Source organism: Aspergillus vadensis, assembly GCF_003184925.1.
Source record: "Aspergillus vadensis CBS 113365 unplaced genomic scaffold BO88scaffold_2, whole genome shotgun sequence".
Taxonomy (NCBI): Eukaryota; Fungi; Ascomycota; class Eurotiomycetes; order Eurotiales; family Aspergillaceae; genus Aspergillus; species Aspergillus vadensis.
In genome coordinates, this window is record NW_020292040.1 from 229708 (window position 1) to 253390 (window position 23683).

General features: G+C 51.4%; 4 protein-coding genes across 4 annotated transcripts; 3 read left to right on the forward strand and 1 right to left on the reverse strand.

The window, feature by feature from the left end:
* Positions 1–179: 179 nt before the first annotated feature.
* mvp1 (sorting nexin Mvp1) lies at positions 180–6786 on the forward strand (the record flags this gene model as incomplete). Its single annotated transcript, XM_025702653.1, has 9 exons — positions 180–237; positions 343–3065; positions 3122–3794; positions 4204–4278; positions 4316–4828; positions 4888–5640; positions 5696–5838; positions 5900–6490; positions 6601–6786. The coding sequence occupies 9 exons, from the start codon at positions 180–182 to the stop codon at positions 6784–6786; spliced, it is 5715 nt and encodes a 1904-aa protein (XP_025567052.1).
* A 4862-nt stretch (positions 6787–11648) lies between these two features.
* BO88DRAFT_91553 (Na+/H+ antiporter Nha1) lies at positions 11649–15307 on the forward strand. The gene has a single exon (XM_025713254.1). The coding sequence runs from the start codon at positions 11984–11986 to the stop codon at positions 15194–15196; it is 3213 nt and encodes a 1070-aa protein (XP_025567053.1). The 5' UTR covers positions 11649–11983; the 3' UTR covers positions 15197–15307.
* A 1488-nt stretch (positions 15308–16795) lies between these two features.
* Positions 16796–18700, reverse strand: BO88DRAFT_91565 (adaptor protein STE50). The gene is made up of 3 exons (XM_025713255.1): positions 18288–18700; positions 18052–18213; positions 16796–17980 (listed from the first exon to the last, which is right to left on the reverse strand). Exons 1-3 carry the CDS (start codon positions 18568–18570, stop codon positions 16941–16943), a joined length of 1485 nt encoding a protein of 494 aa, XP_025567054.1. The 5' UTR covers positions 18571–18700; the 3' UTR covers positions 16796–16940.
* Positions 18701–23053: 4353 nt separating this feature from the next.
* On the forward strand, positions 23054–23650 carry BO88DRAFT_330929 (uncharacterized protein; the record flags this gene model as incomplete). Its single annotated transcript, XM_025702654.1, has 1 exon — positions 23054–23650. The coding sequence occupies one exon, from the start codon at positions 23054–23056 to the stop codon at positions 23648–23650; it is 597 nt and encodes a 198-aa protein (XP_025567055.1).
* Positions 23651–23683: the final 33 nt, after the last annotated feature.

Sequence of the window (23683 nt, forward strand, 5' to 3'; positions counted from 1 at the left end):
CTTAATTGCTTATCGTCGCTGCAGCTGAGAAGCTGATTCCAAACAAAATCCTAACTATCCGCTCATTGACATTCTTACCCCAGTTCATGTCTTGATTACCCCTTTAACCTAATTATATTCCCTTTAGATGATGAGCACTGGCTCATCTCATGGATGCATCGTGGTGAGCCAGATTTAGTATGGCTATGGGACAGGGAGAGCAGCGTGCCATCCATCCGTTCTTTCGAAGAGGTCATTGTCCCCTTTAGCTTCCCCATGTCCATTGATGCTTATATTCTATAGAACTTGGGATATCCACGAGCCCAATTAGTCAAACACCCGTCGGCAATCACTCTTACGAAGGCCCGGAGCTTCTACACAAACAACCACCCAGCAACCATGTCCCTGCCTTGTCCTCTTGCCCCGAGCCGTCCCCTACGCCTGTTGCAACACTAGATCATGACCCTAACGCCGGCCGGAGAAAGAGACGGAAAACTGACAAGGAGAAGTCGAACCCAACAGCGTCAGGTCAAGGATCTGTGATGAATTATGTTATCTCCAAAGATGCGCAATCTCAGGATAAAGACACCACCTCAGTTGAGAGCGAAAACACAATTACGGTCGACGATGGCTTGGTACCTCCGGAGTCCAAGGCTGGCACTGAGCCCGCTACCCCTGCTTCAGAGGGGGCGGACACGACTAAACAAGGGCCTGACCACGAGCTTGCAGCCGCCAGTACGCACGAACCGGTGACAGAAAGAAGGTCACCTCGGCAGAAAACAATCAAGTTAAACCCCAACGGAAAATTGCTGCCTTCTCCTGTGGCAGATAAAATCGAGGATAAACCGAAGAAGACGAGGACCAGCAAGCGTAGCAAGGTGGACTCCCAAAAGCTATCCGGTTCCGATAGCAGGGTGGTGATCATCCGATACGGCACGGAAAGCAGTGTGCGGGAACGGGTGGGAAAGCTGATTGACGATATACTTGCTGGTCAGAAGAACCATGGCGCCAAAAAGGCCTCCCAGCCTGTCGCCTCTGCCTCTTCTACAGTCGCACAACCGCCACAGAGGCCAACTCATCCATTCTTCCTGAAGAAGCCCACGCGCAAGCAAGACACCACAGACTCGCAGTCCCGAGAACCTAATTCTACCAATCCACAGCCCTCCATGGGAACAGGACTTACAGCGCGCCCTTTCCCTGGCCAGGACACAGCATCAACAACCGTTCCTTCCACCACTTTCTCATCATTCAAGCATCGTCGCTCTAAGTTTCCAGAACCTATACAGCCAATTTGGCCTCCACGCGACCTAGTCCATGTCCGAGGCATCGAACACAATACCCAAAATACAGCCACTTCCGACCCTTTGATGCGGGATTGGAAGAAGGCAAAAATGGCTGCTATAAGCATCCATGACAACGAAAGCGTACTTGTACACCAAATACGGCAATATTCGTCACACTCGCCCCAAAGTCTAAGAATACCCTCAAAACACGTCGCTAGCGGGAAGGTCATACAAACAGCCGTGACCAGACAACTAGCGGCCTCTTCTCACGGCAAAAAGACACTCGTGGGATCCTGTCACCCAGCTCTTAGAAAGCTTCATTCGTCGCTACCCAGCTACATGACTCCATTCGATCAAGGGGCATTCGAAACGTTGAATTGGGCTCAGAAGTATGCTCCTCAATCGGCTGACCAAGTTCTCCAAACCAGCAAGGAAGCATATATGCTCCGGGACTGGCTGAAATATCTTATGGTTACAACAGTCGACACCGGCAAATCCTCCAAGAGCGATGAAAAAATAAGAAAAAGTGCCGAGGAGAAGAAACGAAAGAAACGCAAGAAAGAGAACTTGGACGGCTTTATCGTCTCAAGCGAAGACGAGGCATACGAATTGGACCCTATCAATGAATCAGATGATGAACTAGCGGGAGATGTCACCACTAAGAGAACGCTGGTGCGGTCCAATGACTTGGCTCTGAGTTCGAAGTCAGGCGCTGATAGAGCTCGCGTATCCAACGCAATTCTCCTCAGTGGTCCTCCGGGATGTGGTAAAACGGCGTCAGTGTACGCGGTGGCAAAGGAGCTTGATTTCGAAGTTTTCGAAATCAACCCGGGTAACCGCCGTAGTGCGAGAGATATTGTGGAGCGCGTGGGTGATATGACACGAAATCATTTGGTCCATAATGCGAAGACTGGCGAAGTATCTGTCGCAAATGGGCCCGATGAAGCGCCACCCGATCACAAGCAAAACAAACTGATGGGCTTTTTCAAGTCTGGTGCTGCTAAAGATTCGAAGGGGTCTCCCAAAGTCGACGCAAACAGCGCCACTCAAGTGGCCGATATTAAGCGCTCTCGACACCAGAAGCAGTCACTTATATTGTTGGAGGAAGCCGACATTCTTTTCGAAGAAGATAAGCAGTTCTGGTCCGGAGTCATGACACTAATCAACCAGTCGAAACGTCCAATCATCATAACATGTAACGACGAGAATCTTATCCCTCTTCAAGACATAGGATTTCACGCCATCCTTCGCTATCGACCTCCTCCACTAGACCTTGCCGTCGACTACACCCTCCTCCTGGCTGCAAATGAGGGCCACATGCTCAAGCGCAACGCTGTTGAGGACCTATATGCGAGCAACGGCAGAGACCTTCGACGGACCGTTATGGAACTCGGATTCTGGTGCCAAATCGCAGTCGGGAGCGAAAAGTCTGGTCTCGATTGGATTATCGACCGGTGGCCACGGGGCTCGGATCTCGATCAGAATGGCGATCCGCTCCGAGTGCTGAGTTTGAACACTTACGAACCACACATGGGCTGGTTCAGTCGCGATATGTTGATGTGCGACGGCATAGACGCTGATATAGAGACCCAGCGCGAGGCCTTCAATTGGTGGCAGCTCAGCACCCAAGAGTCGGAGAGTAAAGCTGATGCCAAGTCTAACCTTTCCAAATCGCCATTGAACCCGGTTTCAGCCACAACGAACGCCGAGCGGCTCGATCAATTACGGCAGGCGTCCGAGTTCATGGATATGAAGAGTGACCTGGATATTCTTGGCTCCTCTTGCTCGATCGAAGCCAGACTGGTAAGCCATGACGTCTGTCATACTATATGATTACCAGACATTGACTTTTTCTTTAGGATATCGTGGATACTTCGGCTCCTTTCATGCCCGAGAAGCAGCGATCGAACTACGCTGAAGGCTACACCTTACTCGACACCTCTCTTGTACCTGACTATTCGCAGACGCAAACCGCCATTGCTTGTACATTTGAGGTCTTACTTGGGAGAGCTTTTCGACATGAAGATGGACAGGACGAGGCCGCTCGAGCTGCCCAGGTGCTGGAGAATGTCGCTAAGCCCGAGTCTGCGAATACGTCCGAAGCAGGTCTTCTCTCCGCATTCGCGCCCATTATGCGGGCTGACCATGTGTTTCCTGCACCTACGGGACGCCTGGCCCCCTCATTTGAGAATGGCCTAGCGCCTATTGCCGAAGATCTAGGCCCGTACATTCGGGGGATCATGTCCTATGACATGCGTCTCGCACGATATCGCCATCTGCTGACCGGCGCGCTCTCCGAGGACCAGAGCGGTACGAAACGCGGGCGACAAACCAGGGCTAGCCGAGCGGCGCTAGAAGGAGGGAGCAAAGCTCACACGCGGAAAGAAAGATGGTTCGCATCGGATGCGAACCCATCATTGATCCTAGCCACTGGCAAGCCAGAATGGCAAGATGTCTTGGTGCAGAAAGGATATTTCGCGGTTCCATCCGGTGGGGAAAGCATGCCGGAATGCCCTGAGCAAACATCGGAGAGTTCAAGTGAAGGGGGCATCTAGTGGTAGATAGATACACAAGGTGGACACGACTGCATTTTTTAAACGAACGTATATAGATACCGAGATACCAGATGAAATAGAATAATGTGCAAGATGTGTTGTTGATGACCGAGTAAAGTGCAGTTGAACCATGGTTATCGAGGGGGTCCTTGACTTGCCAGCCGCACTAGCGCCTCCCGCCGGTGGAGACTCGCCGACTTTCCCCCAAAGAGACAGACACTCGCTCACTTGCACGCGTTGCTGCTGTCTTATCATCCAACCCCCGAGGAAGAGCAGGCCCTTTTCCCTCGCTGGTGCCCGATTGTTCATCGCTATCATCTCAATCGGCTGCTTACTATTGTCTACGTCTGCTTGATCTGCTGTTCTCGAACCCTCCGTGGCCGTAGAGGTGTCTGTCGTGGTGGTGCCCTTTCGCGCAACACTTATCACCTCATTGCTCCTCTCCGACCGAGCTCCGCTTCGTCACTGCCTATCAACAGTCGCATCCATCGTCCCCAGCCACCACCGTCTCCATGTCTCTGTTCGGCACTTCGCCGGAGGACTCTCCACTGGCTAATTCGGCCCAGAGGTCCAAGGCCTCCCTTTTCGCAGACGAGCCGCCGTATGGCAGCAATACGGGCAATGCGAGCTCCTCCCTGTTCGCCGATGACGACAGCTCCGGCTCACCCTGGATGAGTAACACCAATAAGAGAACGTCCAAGGAAGAAATCGTGAAGACCCTGCTGCCGGATTCCGATGTCCCCGAGAGCTATATCGATGCGTATGATCTAGTCCTTAGTGCGGGGGACCGCGTTGGAACCGGTGTCGGGTTGACGTCCGTTCGGGAAATACTGTCGGGCAGTGGCCTGAGCGCCACCGATCAAGCGAAGATACTCAACCTTGTTATCTCGGGCGATAGTGACAGCTCCAATGGTCTTGGCCGGGGAGAGTTCAGTGTCCTACTAGCGCTCGTGGGTCTTGCGCAGGAAGGCGAGGACCTTACGTTTGATGCAGTGGACGATCGACGCAAGAGTGAGTTGGCGCTGGAACTTGTCTACTTTAATTAAGCCACTAACGGGCGCGGCGTGCAGAGCTCCCAGTGCCGAAAAGCTCTTACCTCGACGCATTGCGCGCCAAACAGGAATCATCGGCTACACCTGTCCAGTCACAAGACCGTCCCGCTACGCCTCCTCCTTCCTCCGCCCCCTTACGAGAACCGAGCTCGACTCAGTCGCGACGATCTGCCCGAGGGTCGATGGGTAGCTTAGAGGCGGATCCGTGGGGTAGTCCCCAGCTGCACCGTGGCCACAATCATGCCCAGACCGAATCTGAGCACGCCGTCTTGAATGGGTTTGGGAGCGTGCGATCGGGATTCAATGCCTGGTCGAGTAGGGCCAGTGAGGGGGATCATACACACGGAGCGTCTGATAACGGCCGTGCCAACGGTCATGCCGATGCTCCACCTAGCAATACTGGATTTGGATGGGGCGAGAGCACGGGGAATACATCTGAAGGCAGTGGTGGTGGACTAGGAGGACCTGTCCGAGCAGGACTTGGAGGCTTTGGCTCCTCTGGAAGTGATCAGGGCGAGCCTAATCCCCGTCGGCGCTCGTTGGGGATAGGCCGGGTCAGCAGCCCCCGTCTAGAAGAAGTCATAACGATAACGCTACTCCCGGAGAAGGAGGGCATGTTCATGTTTCAACATCGCAATTACGAGGTAAAGTCGGCGCGTAGGCAGAGCACGGTCGTGCGACGGTATAGCGATTTTGTCTGGCTCCTGGACTGCCTTCACAAACGATACCCATTCCGGCAGTTGCCTTTGCTTCCACCCAAGCGACTTTCAGGTACGTTTGAACAAAGCTTGTTAAAAGCTCTCCAAGATTACTTACCTGGTAAAAGTCAATGGCACTCACCTTGCAGCGGATTCCAATTCCTTCCTTGAGAAGCGTCGCAGAGGACTCGTCAGATTCACCAACGCCCTCGTTCGTCACCCGGTTCTCAGCCAGGAGCAGCTGGTCATTATGTTCCTAACCGTCCCTACGGTACGTCTGTTTTTGGTATTTCGTTCTGGGTACTTCTAGCTGGGAAGCTAATGTTGGGTAGGAACTTTCGGTGTGGCGTAAGCAAGCCACGATATCAGTACAGGATGAGTTCACCGGCCGAGCCTTGCCTCCTGATCTAGAGGACTCGTTGCCATCGGACCTCACGGACATGTTCGATACGGTTCGCAGTGGGGTTAAGAGGTCTGCGGAGGTATACATCAACCTATGCACTTTACTCGAGCGTCTAGCCAAGCGCAATGAGGGGCTTGCCGCGGATCATCTGCGATTTTCGCTCGCCCTTCAGTCGCTTACTGAGATGACGCGAGACACGTATGCCTTTGACACCAACGACGTGCCGTTGCTCAATGAAGGCATCAAGGCCACGGCGCGGCACCTCTCGGCCAGTCAGAGCTTGCTGGAAGATGAAGCACGAGCCTGGGAGGAAGGGATGCTGGAAGACCTTAAGCGCCAACGGGACTGCCTGGTCAGCGTTCGCGAGATGTTTGACCGGCGGGACCGTTATGCGCGCAACAACATTCCTCAGTTAGAAAAGCGGATTGAGAACAGTGAGAGAAAACTGCAAGAATTACGGGCGCGGACCCAGCCGGTCAAGCCAGGGGAGATTGAGAAAGTAGAGGAATCAATTGTCAAGGTATGGACTTTCTACAATTTCGAGGGTGTAGCGTGGAAGATGAGAAAGGGAAAGGGAAAGGCTGACCTTGCATGTTACCGCTGTAGGACAAGGAATCGATTGTGCATCAGCACGCACGTGGGGTGTTCATCAAAGAATGCATCCGCAACGAACTTATGTATTTCCAACAGAGCCAGTATCACATCAGCCGGCTTCATCAGGACTGGAGCCAGGAGCGAGTGAAGTATTCGGAACTGCAGGCTGACAATTGGCGGTCACTGAGCGATCAAGTGGAAGGAATGCCACTGGGTGATTAGACTTCGACAGGGCCCAGTCTGTTCCCCGTGTCGTGGTTGGCACGTATGTCTCGATAAGTGTGTGTGACTTGTCAATGTGGGAATTACCGGCGGTAGTCTTTGCTCAGGATCTTGTCACGTTTATTTGCTTCTCACACGCATAATGTCTCGCTTATTTTCCCCTCTGTTCCGCTGTGTTTGCTACGACGCTGTTCCATCTATGCTGCTGTGTTGTTTAGCCTGAAATCCGTTGTCTTCTCCTTGATTTTTTTGCCCGTGATGTGTTTGTTTGTCATGCTTTCAAGCGACTCCTGTTCTCTCCGTGGTCGGCTGCAGATTGCAGGGATGATCTTCTGACACATGGTTGGGTTGCTTTTTGGGACTGACCTGCAGGAGAGAGAACACACTTGCATGCAGAACCAAGTCAAATTAGGCATTCATCGTGGGTCCATCTGTCTGTCTGCCTCGTGCTGGTAATTTTTCCTCCCAGGTGACTTGACTTCAAGTGACTGGTGGGTTATCCCCAAATTTTCCATGAGTAGTAAGTAGTAGACCCAACAGGCACTGGGGCTATATCCACGCATTTTGTAAGTGCGTAGTACTCGAAATCGAATTTATCCCAACCATCACCATAGGAAAAATAATCGCCAAACTCTTTTATTAACAAATACATCAATTGAGCTAGTACTAGTACTTTACCAGTACTACTTAGTAGTAGCAGTAGTTAGACAATGTATTCGCGCGCTAGCCGGGTTAAATAAAAGCGAAGACATCATCACCCACAGTACCCCTGACCCTGATTGGCTGGTTACAGAACTACGCAGTACTTAGTTGCAGTCAGGAACTAAGCAAGTACTACTATAGTACACATACGTATCAATTCTCGAATCATTCAGTTCCTGCCTGTTCACGTGGGATTCATCGTGCAGGGAGCTGCATATAATGACTACTCTAGTAGTTGATTGCTGAGCATTGCTAATACTACTTAGTAAGGAGTCGTATTTAGTGGAATAGATATTAGTGTGATTACTGACTCAAGCAAGATCTGTATTCTGCTGATGCAGTAGATAGATAGATCCATCGGTTGGTTTTTCATGGATGTGTCATCTCATCACACACTAGTAGTATATGTAGTTCAGGTTTGGGGGTGGGGGTGGAGATGGTATGATTGATGCCTGCATCGACTTTGATTTTATTTTCCCTTCTTTTCAATCTTTCAATTGAAGTTGCGACTACATACTGCGAGTCTTGGGAAGAATCATAGTGGTGGAAATATTTTGGAAAAGAAGGAGGGGTGAGTGACTTTTGATACTATTACAATAGTTCGATGGGTTTTGTGTTACCTTTCCTGTGTATTATTACTTTTGAACTCCAATAGTGCTATTGGGGAGACTAGAGGGGGTAGTGTGGTGATATTGTTATAGTGGTAGTATTGCTTTTGTTATCATGCTGATAAGTAATTGTTGCTGGGTCGAAGCAGTCACAGTGCTTTTGTTGGTAGACTTTCTAAAGTAATACTAATTGCATAATTGCATTTGCCATAGTATCCCGGTTGCGATATACTAACTCGAAGTGACAAGGGCATATTATTAGATGCTATGATTTAGTCGTCCTTCATTGTATTATGGCTTGATTGTCAGCAGATAGTTATGAATGTGACAAGTCGGCTTATGTTCACTGGCTGGTTGATATTGCAGAATATACTAATACGGCACTGTAGCAGATGTAGTCAGTATATCGGACAGTGTTCAATGAAAGTGGTACTGTGTACCACTATAACAAACAGTAGACAACTAGATAGAGTTCGAAGCATCTCGATTATGCTTCAATGCTATCATCTTACTGTAATGTCCACTTGACCACCTCCGTGGGGTTGCAGTGGCACAGACTCGAGTCTCTAAATGAATTGTAGACATAATTGAGTTTGCCTCAAAGCTTATTTGGCATGATGGTGTGAGAACACTTGAAGTGCCTTCGTCGAGGCAACTACCTCTCGTGTTGAACGTGATAGATCTATCCAACTGGTCTTGTTCTTTCATTACTTTCAGTGTTCCCCTGCAGCTAGTAGACAACCTATGAAGGCTTAAGGCTTTTCTCCATGCAGCTCACTCAACGGCTAGAATTGGGTCTCCATGCCTGCCAAGGCAAACGGGCATTGGATTGGGCTCTGTTTGAACTTTATTCTTGTTCACTCTGTATGCCTGGATGCAGAGTACAGTGCAGCATCACATACCTCGCATGCACACCTACCTTCCTCGTGCAGTGTAGACAATATTTAGCCGCCGTAATAGCATAGAGCAGAGTCAATTGTTTGCACAGCCTACCTGCCACTCATCATGCAAGTTGCAAGTGTTTGGCGCGCTAATTATAAGCGGACATTTTCAGTCTGTCACACTCACACACTACCTACAAACCAGGTATATCTGCATGGGATATGGCTGCTGCTGTCTAGACCAGACACGTCAGGGTAGTGTAGGTTTTGTGGAGGTGGACTGAATCTGCAGCATGTTGTTTGCGGGCTTTCAGTTTCTGCTTCGTGCTCTTGTAAGCATATCGAGGAGAGATTCTCAGATGCAGTAGAAAAGTCATGGCTATTTTTGGATGTCTGTCACAGGTTTTTACCCGCCCATTTCCGGACCTAGTCCACAAGAATAGACATTGGGATAAAATCTGTATAAGTTGGATGGTATGGCAAACACCTCAAGTCAAATCCGACAGTGTTCCAGAGAAGCGCTTGAACGGTAGAGTCCTCTATGAAGGCAACAGAAGGAGTAAGCGAAGGTGTACCTGTTCTAAGTATCTGGTGTACCTGACTCGCTGGATCTAGTCCACACTAGACCCAACCGGCACAGTCAATCAGAGTGCTTTCCCTTGGGGAGAGTAATCGGAGAGCGCTGGACCTGGAATGGAGACGGAAGTGGGTGGATTGAACTACCACTGACTTACCAGATTGGTAGTAAGCGGGAAAGAGACCGTGGGCAAGGCAGCGTAAGTGGCGGGCGAGAGAAGAAGTTCTAAGTGGGCAGGAGGCAGATGGACGGAGGGGCTGCTCCCCACTGTGGAGTTGACACTAACGGGTTAGTGTGGCTCACCGCCAATAAAGACCGGCAGGAAAAGTCTCGGCAGCCTCGCAGGGCGAAGAGCGATAAGCCCTCCGGCTTGCCCGAGCGGGTAAGGTGGGTGATGTTGGTTGGGTGCAGTGGTGTAGCCCCGATCTCATGTAGAGAGAGAGGGAAAGGTCGTGGTACGTGATTGGTACCAGCTGGTGTGTGTGTGTGCTGAATGATGATGAGGAGAATGTTTGGTGACAAGTGACTGGTGACACGGTCTCCCTTCACACCTGTCATGGTCTGGAGCAGCCATGGAGATGAGGTTTTGACACGAGATCAAGCTTATCCTGCATCCTTCCATCTGGTACATGCCACAAAGTTGGCTAGTTACAGTATCTAGGCCTTCCATCTATCGAGTTATCTATCTCCAGGTTACACGAGAAATCTCCCCAGCGGTAGGTCAGATCGGGGGGAACTAGTCTGGGGCAAAAGAGACAGGTGGTACTGCTGCTGATTGATGTTCGGAGAAGTGAGAAAACATCGGCTACTTATCTAGTACATCGTGACTATCAATAGATGGATGGAATCAAGTCCCGGAGGAACCGGGAGAGAGAAGAGAAAACCAAGTTGAAGAGCGGGTTCAACTTCTACGCGAGGTCACCAAGTGGGATGCCAACCAAGTATTCTTTGTCATTGCCAAGGGATACTCGGGAAATGAAGGAAGAGAGGGAGAGAGAGTAAGCTGAGGATGTGTAGACTGTAGAATACACAGCTGGTAAGAAGAAGAAAATAGTGACTAGAAACGGGCGAGAAGAGGAAACGAAGCAATCTAAAAACGAGAGTCCCGCTCTGCCAAGCCTTAAAATTGTTCGTTCCGCGAACGACCATGGATCCTCCCTCTTACTCTCTCTCCCTCTTACTATCTACTGACTAAACTAAACTTTAGTTTTACAGTGGCAGAGAAAGAAGGGGAAAAAGAGAGTTATTCGCACCATTCCCCGCCCGGTGCTTCCTTCGCCCCCGTCACCTTTTACCTGCGTAATCGCATTCGTTTCGGGTGCTGGGCTGCATCCAGTCCCCCTCCCAAGTTCCCAACCTTCGCATCAAATCAAGCGTCACGATGCCGCTCGGGCACTGGGTCTCGGGCTTGGTTGTGGTCTTGGTATCCCTATCATCTTCATGAAGGAAATTTCCGGTCTTCTGGTCCCGGCCATTCGCCAGTCTTTGCCCAGACGCCCAGTCGTTCTTGGTTTTTTCTTGTCCCTCCACGCTTTTCTCTGTCTGCCTTGGTGTTGGTGCTGGGCTGAGAGAAACCTGGAGCTTCTCTTTCTTTCCCCGTTTCTTCTACTACTACTAGTCTACTTTCCTACTTACTTCTCTTCTCTCCCGCCCTTTCTTTTCTTGGGACGCATTTCCTCTTACCTACTTCCTACTCACTCCTCCCTAACTCCCCGGTCTTTTCTCCTCCCTCTGACCGCATCCCTCTTACCTTTTTACCTCTCTATCTCTTTATTTTCCACCTTGAGCGGTTCCCTTTTCTGGCGGAGTCGGTCAATATTATCGGAGATCTTCCGGATAAACCATCCATTGCCTCTTCTGGTAAGCCCGGAACCTCTCTCTCTCTTCCTCTCACCCTCCCTCCCACCTCATAGTCTACTTTCCTTCTCGATGGTTACACGGACCAACTCTTTTTCCTTTTTTTCTCCTTCTACTACCATCCCTTTTTCTTCCTTTCCCCCGGAACTTATCTCACGTCCAGCGCTCACCTAGGCATCTCATCTTCCCCCTTGCAGGACGCACCCGCGACGCCCTTGGAACGACCGCGCCGCCTCGCCCCCCCCTCCCTATCCTCCTCCGTCCTCGCCTATTCTCCGCGGCCTCCGTCGCCCTCCAGCTCGGTCCGCGTTTACTGATCCCCCCGAGGTATGCGGGAACCCGGCGCGTTGGTTGATTACAGTTGAGGTGGATCTCCCTTGCTTGTTGAATTGCGCATTGGTCCGATCGGTGGAGGTAATTCCGGGATTTACGGCGCCTGGTGCAAGGCTATATCGGGGTGAAGATCACGGGCTGCGCGGGGAGGACTTAATCAAGCCATCCCGCAGCTCGAGCAAGCGCCCGCCGCACGACCTCTGTAGCTAGTTCGGGACCCCGTCCGCCCGTCGCAAACCATGGCGTGGGACCATTTGGACATCGATAAGCCACATCTGGCTTACATGATTCTAGGTGGCTTCACCAGTCTGTTCATGCTGTGCTCTTTGTTTGTGAAGGAGAAGCTGTACATCGGTGAAGCCACCGTGGCTACCCTTTGCGGTATCATTTTCGGGCCTCATGCGGCCAACCTGTTTAATCCCAACTCGTGGGGCAATGTCGACAAGATCACCCTCGAGTGCTCTCGCATCGTCCTGGTCGTCCAGTGTTTCGCCGTCGGTGTCGAATTGCCCAAGGCGTACATGGAACGTCACTGGAAATCTGTCTTTCTGCTGCTGGTACCCGTCATGACCTGGGGCTGGCTGGTGACTAGTCTGTTCATCTGGTGGATGGTGCCTCCCCTCTCCTGGCTGGAGAGTCTCGTGTGCGCCGCGTGCGTCACCGCCACCGATCCCGTCTTGGCCTCGTCCGTCGTAGGTAAGGGTAAATTCGCGCGACGAGTTCCCAAGCACTTGAGAGACTTGTTGTCGGCCGAGTCGGGCTGCAACGATGGCATGGCCTTCCCCTTCATTTACCTGGGCTTCTACATCTGGCGCTACCGCCCTAATGCCGGGGAGGTGTCGCTCAACTGGTTCTGCATCACCATCCTCTACGAGTGCGTGTTCGGCGCAATCTTTGGCTTCGTAATTGGCTACCTCGCGCGTCATTCCATCAAATTCGCCGAGCGCAAGGGCTTGATTGATCGTGAGAGTTTCCTGGTCTTCTACTTCGTGCTGGCCGTCTTTTGCGCCGGCTCAGGCAGTCTGCTGGGCATGGACGATCTTCTGATAGGCTTCTCGGCGGGCGTCGGTTTCAGTAACGACGGTTGGTTTACGGAGAAAACAGAAGAGTCGCACGTGTCCAACGTCATCGATCTCCTGCTCAACTTGGCCTACTTTGTCTACTTCGGAGCCATCATCCCTTGGGAGGACTATAACAACCCGGATATTGGGCTCGTGCCGTGGCGACTCGTAGTCATCGCTCTCCTCGTCATTTTCTTCCGCCGCATCCCTGTCATGTTGATGTTGAAACCTATCATCCCGGACGTGAAAACGTGGCGCGAGGCCCTCTTCGCCGGCCACTTCGGCCCCATTGGTGTCGGAGCCATCTTCGCTTCCATCCTGGCTCGGGCGGAGCTAGAATCGGACAGCACGGAGCCCTGGTCGGAGGCTGATTTGCCAGGTCCGGGAAGTTCTAATTACTATATCATACAGTTGATCTGGCCCGTCACGACCTTCATGGTCATCTCCTCGATCTTGGTCCATGGTTCATCCATTGCCGTCTTCACCCTAGGAAAGCGCATCAACACCTTGACCATCACGCTCTCCTACACCACCGCCAACGAGGAGGGTCCTTCATGGATGAACCGTTTGCCCCGCGTGCAATCCCTTGCCAAAGGATCCATGTCGTTCCGGAAACCGGATGAGGACGAATCGTCGAATGAGCCGGAATATCCCCCGGGAACCCTGCCCCCCATTGGAGTCCCAGGTAATTTTCTGCGTCGGGTTCGCGACGAAGATACGGAGTCGACGGGTGGTAAATCTGCGCGGAGACGCCGCAGACGTCGCAGACGCACCGACGGCGCCGGTGGCCCGATCAGTCAGTCAGCTATCGCCCCTCAACGCCCGCTGGAGACGGAGTCGGATGAGCAAAAGGAAAAGAGTGATGAATCCAGGGAACGCGACAAGATCGAACGCGAGGCGTCCCCGCCCTCCAAGGAAGGCGATAAGTTTGGACGCGAGCCTGCACTCGAAGTTTATCTGGAAGGTCACAACATGGTCATGGAAGATGAAGAAGGCAACGTTCTCAAGGTCGAGGACATCAGTCACATGTCCACCGAGGAGCAGCAGCGTCATATGGAAGAACAACGCCAGAAGCTGCAGCAACAATCGGATGAATACGCTAAATCCCGCGGCCAGCCTCATGGCAGCAGGACTGAAGGAGAGGAGATTGAGCAGGCCATTGGCGAAAAGACCGGGCACCCGCTGGACAAGGCTCGTAAACGTTTTGGCCAGTGGATTGGCCTTGGGAAAGGTCGTGCCGAAGACCAAGAGGCCAAGGAGGCCAGAAAGACTGAGGAAAAGAAGAAGGCTGAAGAAGCATCGAAGAAGCCTGCCAAGGCGAAAGGTCGCTCCGCTCACGCCTATCAATTCGGCAACACCATCATTGTCGAGGACGAAGATGGAGAAGTTATCAAGAAGTATTCCATTCCTTCTGGGGATAAACCCGAGACGGATGCTCCTGTTCGTCGCGGACTGACAAGGATGGGTACATGGTTCGGTATGGAAGAGGAAGGCGAAACCTCGCAGGCCGCCCGCAAGGCTGCGCAAGACGACTGGCTGGCGGATGATGGTCTGCGTTTCACCCTGGCTGATGACAATGATGTTGGCAAGAGAGGCGTCGAGCACAAGGGTCGCCGCATGACCAAACATGAATTTGCCCAACAGATTCGTAACCTTGGTCCAAAAGCACGTCGTGATGTGGTTGAAGAGACCGACGCTCCCGAGCGGGTCAAGAAGGCGGCTCGCCAGGAGGCTCAGAAGGCTGAGAAGGCTGAATCGCAAGAGCGCCGCCGTTCAGACCCTGGAGTGGCCTCTCGGCCTACCCCTGCCCCTGCCCCCGTCGCCGAAGATGACGAATCCGGCACCGGAAGCGAATTCACGGACGACGAATCGGACGTGGAAGTGCCCGGCGACATTGCCGCTTCGTTGGCACGGTTCACACGTGGCACAGCAGCTGAGGAGCGTCGCAGTTCCCACCTCAGTCCAACATCCACGTCTCCGAGATCGCGTCCCCGGTCACGACGGGATTCCGATGATGATGGCACGGAACGTATTCCCCCTGCTCAACTTCGCGAAGCGGCCGGACTCACCCGTCCTCCCCAGCAAGCGGATTTGGATGACACGGGTGAAACGCCAGCGGAACGCCGCCGTCGTCTGGCTGCGCTTGGTGAAATCAATGACTCGGAGGATTCCGACGATCCGGATGTTCTTCTAGAAGAAACGGATGATGAGGGCAATGATGCAGAGGCGAAGGTCTCCTTTGCCGACGGCACGAAGCCTCCAACCAGCAGACAACAGTCGGGCGAGAACTCCAGTGAGGGACAAGAGAATAGTTCTCCTTACAACCGACACAGTCGCAGTCAAAGTCGACGGAGCATCTCCTGGGGCGGCGAGAAGGGCCGTGAAAATTGAGACAATCCCACGAAAAATGCAGCAAACATAGAGTGAGGGATAATGTGAACTTCGGGCAGTGAAGCTGAAAGGGAAATTCTCTCAAAGGGGGTAATATAAGAGCCCAAGGAGAGGGGGCAAAAGAAAAGGGGAGGGCGATGAAACCAAAGCCACCTTGCGGTGTAGAAAGCTCTTCTTTTCTACTGAGCCAAGAATCAGCAGGTCCTTCCTAGAGCTCGGTTATGGGTTTGCTTGTTCTTGAGCATCTGGTGTTCGTTTTGCATGCATGGCTGGGTGCGATCATGTATAGAGCGCGCTTTCACTTTTTTTGTGTAACTACTTTACCCTTTTACTTGCATTTGTTTGTTGACCCACCGCCTGCTGGTGCCCCGCGCTGTGCAACCCAGCCAGCTCAGCCCAGCTGCCTCTTGCTGTGGTGTACTGTGGATCAGTACTATTGCTACTGTTATTGACTGATAGAATGATGGATGGGATGGACTTGCTGACCTGTGGTGCCTACGTTTAGCACCATGATCTTGTAATGGGTACGAGAAGTACATATATGACATAGTATACTATTTCTTTCAGTATCTTCGTTTCTTCCTTCCACTTATATACTACAACTAAGTCAATCTCAACTGCTCATTAGTACATCAGTTGATCAGTGCGGTAGTAGTACTACTACTAATAACTGCCTAGATAGTACTGAAACTAAAGCCACACTTGGTACTATCAGATTTAGATTTCTGTAGTAACGCCACAGCACTAAAATATACTTTCTCATGGCCCCCTATCATGAACCATCAGTACTTACTAGAGATAAACAGACACCCCGGACTTTCAGACTCAGTTACTACTGGTAGTAGTAGTAATTTCTACACTGCAGCAGCATCATTACTACTGCTAAACTAGCATGTGAAATCCAACTAATCAGGTAGTAAGTACTATGTTTAGTTAGTACATTCAAGCCATGACTAAGGGATATACTTATACTTAATGTCTGGAGGATATGCCAGACTGGATACCACATAGTAATTACTGGTAGTAGTTGCCGCAAAGTAGGACACTAGTAAGTAAGTACTGTGGTGATTACTAGTTACTGACTAGTATGTATGTTCAAAGACGAATAATAGTAGGTTCAGCTACTAGTATACTTAACTAACCAGGGAGTAGTAATATATGTCATATAATGCTACTTATACAGTCGATTGTGATATGATTGGTTAAAGATTTCTGGAATGATCCTGATTAGACTGGCAATTATGCTGGGGTGAATGTAAGCCATCTATTTAATCTATCCATGCCGAGTTCTCTCAAATATGCGTGGAGAAATATTGAAGTGGGCATCGAAAAGTACAGGTCACGATGAATGCTGCGTAAATCCGGAAGTAGACATGATAAGTTTAGAATAAAGGTAGACAGAAATTTATTCAGAGAAATTAAGATGGTAAATAGTATGTGTTGAAACTCGGACATAAGGTAGCCAGTATGAAAGAAGAGATAGTAGTGCAGAGAGAAACCCAACAAATGCCACGCTGATTTATGAGCTTTTCCTATTCCGGGATCCCCAACACCGTAACACCGCTGATATGATGATGATGATGATGATAATCGAGACAACGAGAAGAAGCCCGCATTAATGGTTTGAGAGAAGATCGAGAAGAATGGGAGGAATGAAACGACCCCATGTCAGGGTCCGGGGGTATCTCAAGCGACAATTAAACGTGATGATGCTTCCATCGAGAATAATGCTGCGGTGCGCTGCTCACAGCACGCCGCCGGGCAGATTGATCTGTGCCTGTCGTCCCCCCTCAAAGCCGGCACTATTCGGTGCAGACCCTCCCCCGGAATACATGCCGCTATCGATGGGATGGACCTGCTTTCGCAACATAAACATGGGCTTGCGTCCTTCCTTTTCGAGCTGTTTGAATAGAATGAGTGGGCGTTCCTCGAGCCCAAGACATCGTTCTTGATCACCGTATACAATGTATAGTGCATATTGTTTCCAATCCGCGTTGATGTTGTACTTTTTGAGTGCAGCCGGAAGAACCTTGTGGCATGGATCGTCCATCGACACGCGGAAAGACTTGAAGATCTCCACGCTAGGTGGATCCTGAGTCGCCCTTGAATCTGAACGGGTGGGGATATCGGGGCGCGTAGATTGTGTTGGTGTAGGGTTTAGACGATCCGGCCGCGACTGTGACGCCGCGGTATCGTCGTGGTGGTTGTGAGAAACATGATTTATGCTGCTAGAACTCGGTTGTGTATATGCCCGGGAGGCTAGGGTCTGTGGAGCATATTGATTGCCTGGAGAGGTCGGGGACGGAATGCCTGGGGATAATTGCGACTTGCCGTTCAGCATAGTCAAGTGGGAGGAATTCGCGGTGGACGGATCTAGCCCATCGCTGTACATGCGACCCTCGTGGATCGACGGAGGAATATGGGTAGGGGAGTTGGTTTTGGGCGTAGTGCCGCCAGTGTGGTTACGCTTGGAGAACGTCCGAGATAGGATACTTCCAGAACGATCCAACAGAGTGATTCCGGATGGCGATGTGAGCGTCGGCCCATCATGGTATCCTTCCGACCCGGATCCTGGCACAGAAGAAGGCGGGGGCAACGGCTGCGACTTGTCTTTCGCCATCTTGAACACGGGCAGAAGCTCTTCGCGCAGTCGACGGTATTCCTCTGCAATCCGTCGCATTTCTGACTCCATAGACATGATACGGTCATCTCGTACGCGAATGGACCGAATCAACCGGGAAATATCGTCCTGAGTGGCGGTTTCGTTCATACTTTGGTCCGCGGCTACCGAGGTAAACACATTAGCAAGACAGATCACAGGCAGCATCTGCAAACCAGGGAAGTCATGGACATACAAAGCGGGATGTAGTGATCTGCATCAATCGGAATATCTTGCTTGACTTTCGTTTCGTACACGCTCTTCAAGATAGTCAATCGATGTCCGACACTCGCGATCCCCATCTCCTTGAGTTCATCATGCTTCAAAGCAATGAGCGCTTCGCCGACAATCTCATTTTCTGTTGTAACACAAGCACCACGCAGTCAGTGACCCGGACGTCTTAGCGCCTTTGTTTTGATCCCTTGGACTCACCTAGAAACGCGGCGCAGTATTGACGAAGACCAAGGGCGGCCACAAAGTTGGCACATTCCTCAGCAGTCCACTCAGTGATGATTGTTCGGGGCGATCGGGGATTCTCGTCCACATTGGCTAAAGTCGTAGGAGTATGCTCTGCTGACGGGAATTCTGATTCGGAAGGGGAGGCCTCGGAGTCGGTGGCCAGATGGGGGGAGGTAATCACGCTGCGCTCGTACTCGTCGTCCGCATCCGAGTCGGCATGATAGGAGGTATGAAGAGACATGGCGAATGAATTCATTCAAGTAACGGTGACGACGCCCCGAGACACGTAGAGGAGGGGGCTGGGGAGGACGTCGGACCGGCTAGCAGACTCAGCGAAGCGCCAGCCTCTAGACCCGAGACAAGTCGCCAAAGATTGAGCACAAAGGACGGACCCGGTCGCACAGAAGGCGTTGAAGTTGTCAATCACGGACTGACCGACGCGGATGAGGAGTGTTGGGAGCCAAACTTGGTCGAGCAGGCGTGCCACATGAACGGGAGGGACGGAAAGCGGGTGAGTTATGAGGACACCGACAGTGAAGATGGTCCGAAGGTGCGAAGCGCGGAGTTGATCTGGAGGAGATTCGGGAGGAAGGAGATAATTATGAGAGAGAGGAAATAAAAAGAGCTAGTGGAGAGGAAGAAGGCGTAAAGACGAGGAAGAAGAGACGAGGAAGCATGGAAAGCAGCCGTGATGGAAGAGGAGCGGAGGGGGATCCTGAGGCCAACAAGGCATGCAGCGACAGCGAGAGCGGGGAAGCTCGGCCAAGTTCTGGGGGTCCAACCGGAGGATGAGATGTGCCAAAGGGAGAAGAAGAAAAAGAAGAACACCCTCGTTGTTGATAGTTGGTTGGGCGATAATGAGAGATCAAACACCACGAGGCAGGGCGACTGATGAACTGGGGTGATCGCAAGAAGAAAGGGTGGACATCCACAGGCAGATGAGAGGCAGCGATGGATGAGAGCAACCGAACAAGAAGCTGGTTGGGCGCGGAGTCCAACGAACCGCCGAACGGGAAAACCAAGAGGCGCTTCTAAAGTTGGATCGCCACACGTGATGCCGGTCTGGACTCTCCGCTGCTCACTTTCCTTGTATGTACATCCATTCTACAGTCTACCCAGACAGCTCAGGCATCTCCATTTTATCATCATCCCCGTGGGTTAAGTCAATATCCTTGGTCTTACCATATGACGGGGATCGATGGCATCTACGGATTCTACTGTCGGCCGTTTATCGGCTCAGTCCGACCCCCCTCTCCAGTAACTGGCTCCGTTAATGGATCCCTCATCCTTGCTTCGTTCCCAGCCCAGATGCTGGGCAGAATCACTTGGTGACGCATCTCGCAGACAACGGGTGGATAGTCCAACCAGGAAAAAATCAGGGTTGAAGAAAATTAATTAAAAAAGGAGAGCCATCGCCGGATCCAAGCGCCAAACAATTGCTCCAAGCAGAAAACTGAAAACTGATAAGAACAAATGGTGGAAACGGGGCCCCATCCCCTGGCTGAAGTTCCGTGCGATTACTGAGGACACTAACGAAGCGCCCATCCTAGTGACCAGCACTATTATCACACAAATGCTACTAGTGTCGATGACTCGATGGGGGTTCATGCAAACCAGAAGCATCGCCCGGCAGGCTTAACGGCCAGTGGACAGAGGGGGGTTGGTTATTCCCACTATTATTCAAGCCAGGCGCTGTCAAAATTCAATAGTGCCGGAGCCTCGACGTTTTCGGATGCTCTCTGGGTCCGAATCCTCCGCTGTCATCGTGCCATTCGTTCCCCATCTCGACGCTGAATTGTCGATGAATGTCCATGCAAGGACATCCATGGCTCCATCAGAGAAAACTCTTTTCCACTCGTCTCCATCATCTTCCTCCCCTTGCCCCTTTTTTCTAGCACTTTTTACCTCCAATCCACTCGAGCTTGGATGGCCGGTGCTATATTTAACTTTCCTCGGATACTATCGCCGAAGGGCTTTGTCTCCGTGTGCCTGACTCTCCGGAGAAGTCTATTTGCACCATCGATATCCCCACCTCAGCTAGTAGATAGTAGATACAGCTTACGTATAATCGACGAGGGTCCTACGTGTAGGAGTGAATAATACTGATTCTACAGCAGATTGTAGACAACGGCCGAGTCTAAAGTCATGGCCACCGAATTTCATCCGTTGCAGCTGAGAACAATCCATACGAACGGATTCAATGACTGTGGAGCAGCCGGAGCAACACAGCACGCTTGTGTTCTACCCTTGAGCCGCCGCTATTGAGGCGGCAGTATAACACACACACAGTCTATCACTTGAATAGTATCTACTCACCAACTCAGGAGATTTTCCATCGGCCACGCCGATCACATCAGACGGGGACAGAAATATCCGATCCATACTAAGTAACAGCAAAATCTCGCACGCATGAGAATAAAACCAGCACCCTGCTATATTCCTCACCCCCCTCACCGTGCGCTGTCCACATGAATCAAGGAAGCAACTACTAAGCGCCCGGATCTGGTCCATCCTGCATTGCATGGGGGAACGACGGAACAACGGAACGACACCTGCCTTACCTCGTACATCTTATCAACATCCCTCCCTCCCCTTGCGAAGCTAGTACTAAGAACCAGCCATCCCGCAATCATGTGTCTTCTTTTATTTTTTTCCATACGGTTGTGACACCCCAATCCCTGGCATCTCGCAGCAAAATCCTTACACGAACATGTGGGTGTGAGCCAGCCAGCCATCGTTCATGCCTGCCTCCTTGTTGCTTACATGCATCAAGTACATAATGGGAGGGAGATTATTTGTGCCTCGAGGGTAGTGGAGCCCCATGTATGTCTACGTAAGTTTCGTATAATATGTAGTATATGTATACCCATACCCACCCCGGCGCAATGATTGCATTCTGGTCAAAGTCCATTCGATGCGCCAACCGCCGTTGGTGATGCTATTTATATCGGATGTACCCTGAATAGCCATGTTAAGGATATGCCCCCGCATTCTCTCTCGCGCGCGCCTATATACGCCCTATGGTAGATAAATACATACGGGAGGAGATGCAGTGCTGTGTGATGCGATGCGATGCGATGCCAGGCGGCTAACCTTCCGTAAGAATATCCGTTGGCTTCTTGTGACCGGAATTATTCAGGGCGTAGCAAACTTCCTGCATTGTGAGGTATCCTTCACGGCCCGGCATCGCTTGATGATATCCCCAAGGAATAAAGAATTCGTATTTGGGAGTTTGTCATCGGTCGGCTAGGTTATATATGTCTTGGATACTGGATCATCGTCTAGGTCGGTCTCGATATCGGGTATAACGTAGAATTCGAACTGTATTCCAGAGATAACTTCGTACATCATCGAGCCGAAGCGCGCAATGTCGGACTTGACTGAAGCGAAGTCTTCAGATACGAACATTGCCATATCCTCATCATCCGCGACAATAGTAGATTCGGTAAAATCGCACATCTGGAGGGAGAGATTCTCATAAAGCAGGAAATTGCGTGTCGCAATATCGACCACCAATACTCGCCGCTCGTGTACTCGACGGACGATATGTGCAGCTTCTTGAAGTCATTGTAATCGTCGAGTGTTGTCCACGGTATCATGGTGGATACGTAAATAGCGGCTCAGTGAACCCTGGCGTAGGTACGGCATTCGAATCTCGGTGTTCGAGATGTGATAGGGCTTTATCACTCCTGGGATAGGTCCAAGATGGCTATACGCATGTCCTTCATGCTATAGGGATTGCTTGTTTAGCTCATTCGTCTGCTCGTAGCTGACAATCGTCGTCTCAGATGCATCCTTTGGCACAGTCCAAACATTGGCCGTTTTGACTCAGTCATCCGAAGCGCATCACGCGTCCGACTCGACCAAGCCCGATCAACTCGGGACTATCGTTATAGCTCATTCTGAATATAGTCAATGAAGATAGTAGCTCTGTGGGTGGTGTCTAATCTGTTGGCTGCAGGAGTTGTGCGCATAAGACAGAGCAGCAGCAGCAGAACAGCTTCGCCGTGAGAGATACCCTATCATTTGCACTCCATAGATTCAATCCTATTATAATCTACAATCTCAAAACCCTCCAGAAATGAACGGCAAGACCTGACCACATTCATATCATGACCTCTCAACATGGTCATTACTATATAGATTAACGCTAATCAAAAGCGGCAACCCATCTTATCGGCGGTTCCTGCGCTGACCTCCGACGACCGCAAGGCTCGCCTTTCCCCGGACTAGGATTATTCTTCGCCCCCAAGTTCTCCTCAACCATCCCCTCCTCCTCCCCCTCTTTCTCTACCTTTACACCTCCTCCGACGCTCCCTATCACATCGCGAACCAGACAGGTAAGACACACAGAAATATAAAAAACCCCCGGCCCCTTTAGATACCGCGAAAGCTACTCCAACCCGCGCAATCTTTTCCAGAACCGTAGTTAGTACCCGCTAACCGATCGCGATCGCAGATACTGTACCCTCTCGTTTCTCACGAGCAAGAGTCGCACGCTACTACCGACTTGGGGTTTATATCTATATATATACTTTGGTACCTGTTGCGCTAGCTCGGATTATCCTATTCTATCTCCCTTGTCTGGGTGACCACCGTCTATACGAAACGCAAGCGCTACACCTGGTTCCCGCTTCGCGCCGCGCCCACCTACCTATCGTCACCTCAACTCAACCACCACTTTACTACACTATACTACACTACACTACACCAACCCCAACCCTCCAAAACCAACAATAATGCCCTCCTCCTCCTCCCCCAACCAACCCACCACAACCACCTCATCCACCACCTCCGACCTCGAATCCGACCTCCTCCAGCACCTAACAAGCACACCCGCGCTCGAAGACCTCCACGCCACACTCCTCAGCTCACTCCAACGACTCGGCTGGACAGAACGGATCCGAAAACTCGCGCAGGAACTCCTGCGCGGCGGACGATGCGAGCGATTCGACGAGGTATTCGAAGCGGTAGTAGCGTCTGCGGAGGGGCGGAAACACCCCATCCTAGCGGAGGCGAATAAAGCGAAACAACAAAGCAATGGGGACGAGGACGGTAGTAGTGGGATTGGGGATCTGGAGGCGTTTGATGTGAGGATTCCGTCGGCGGTGGTGGAGCAGGGGGTTAGGGCGTTGAAGGAGGTGTTGAGGGAGGTGGTGGTTGCGGAGGATGGGGGGGATATTTTGGGGGAGGTTGAGAATGGGCATAAGGAGGAGGGTGGTGGTGGTGGGAGTGGTGGTAAGGGGTCGAAGAATAGTAAGGAAGGTGGGGGGGATACGGCGAGTCCGGTCAAGAAGGTGAAGAAGGAGTCGAAGGCGGGGAGTAAGATCAAATGATATGTAGGTGGTCTTGCCTGTCTGTGTGGGGTG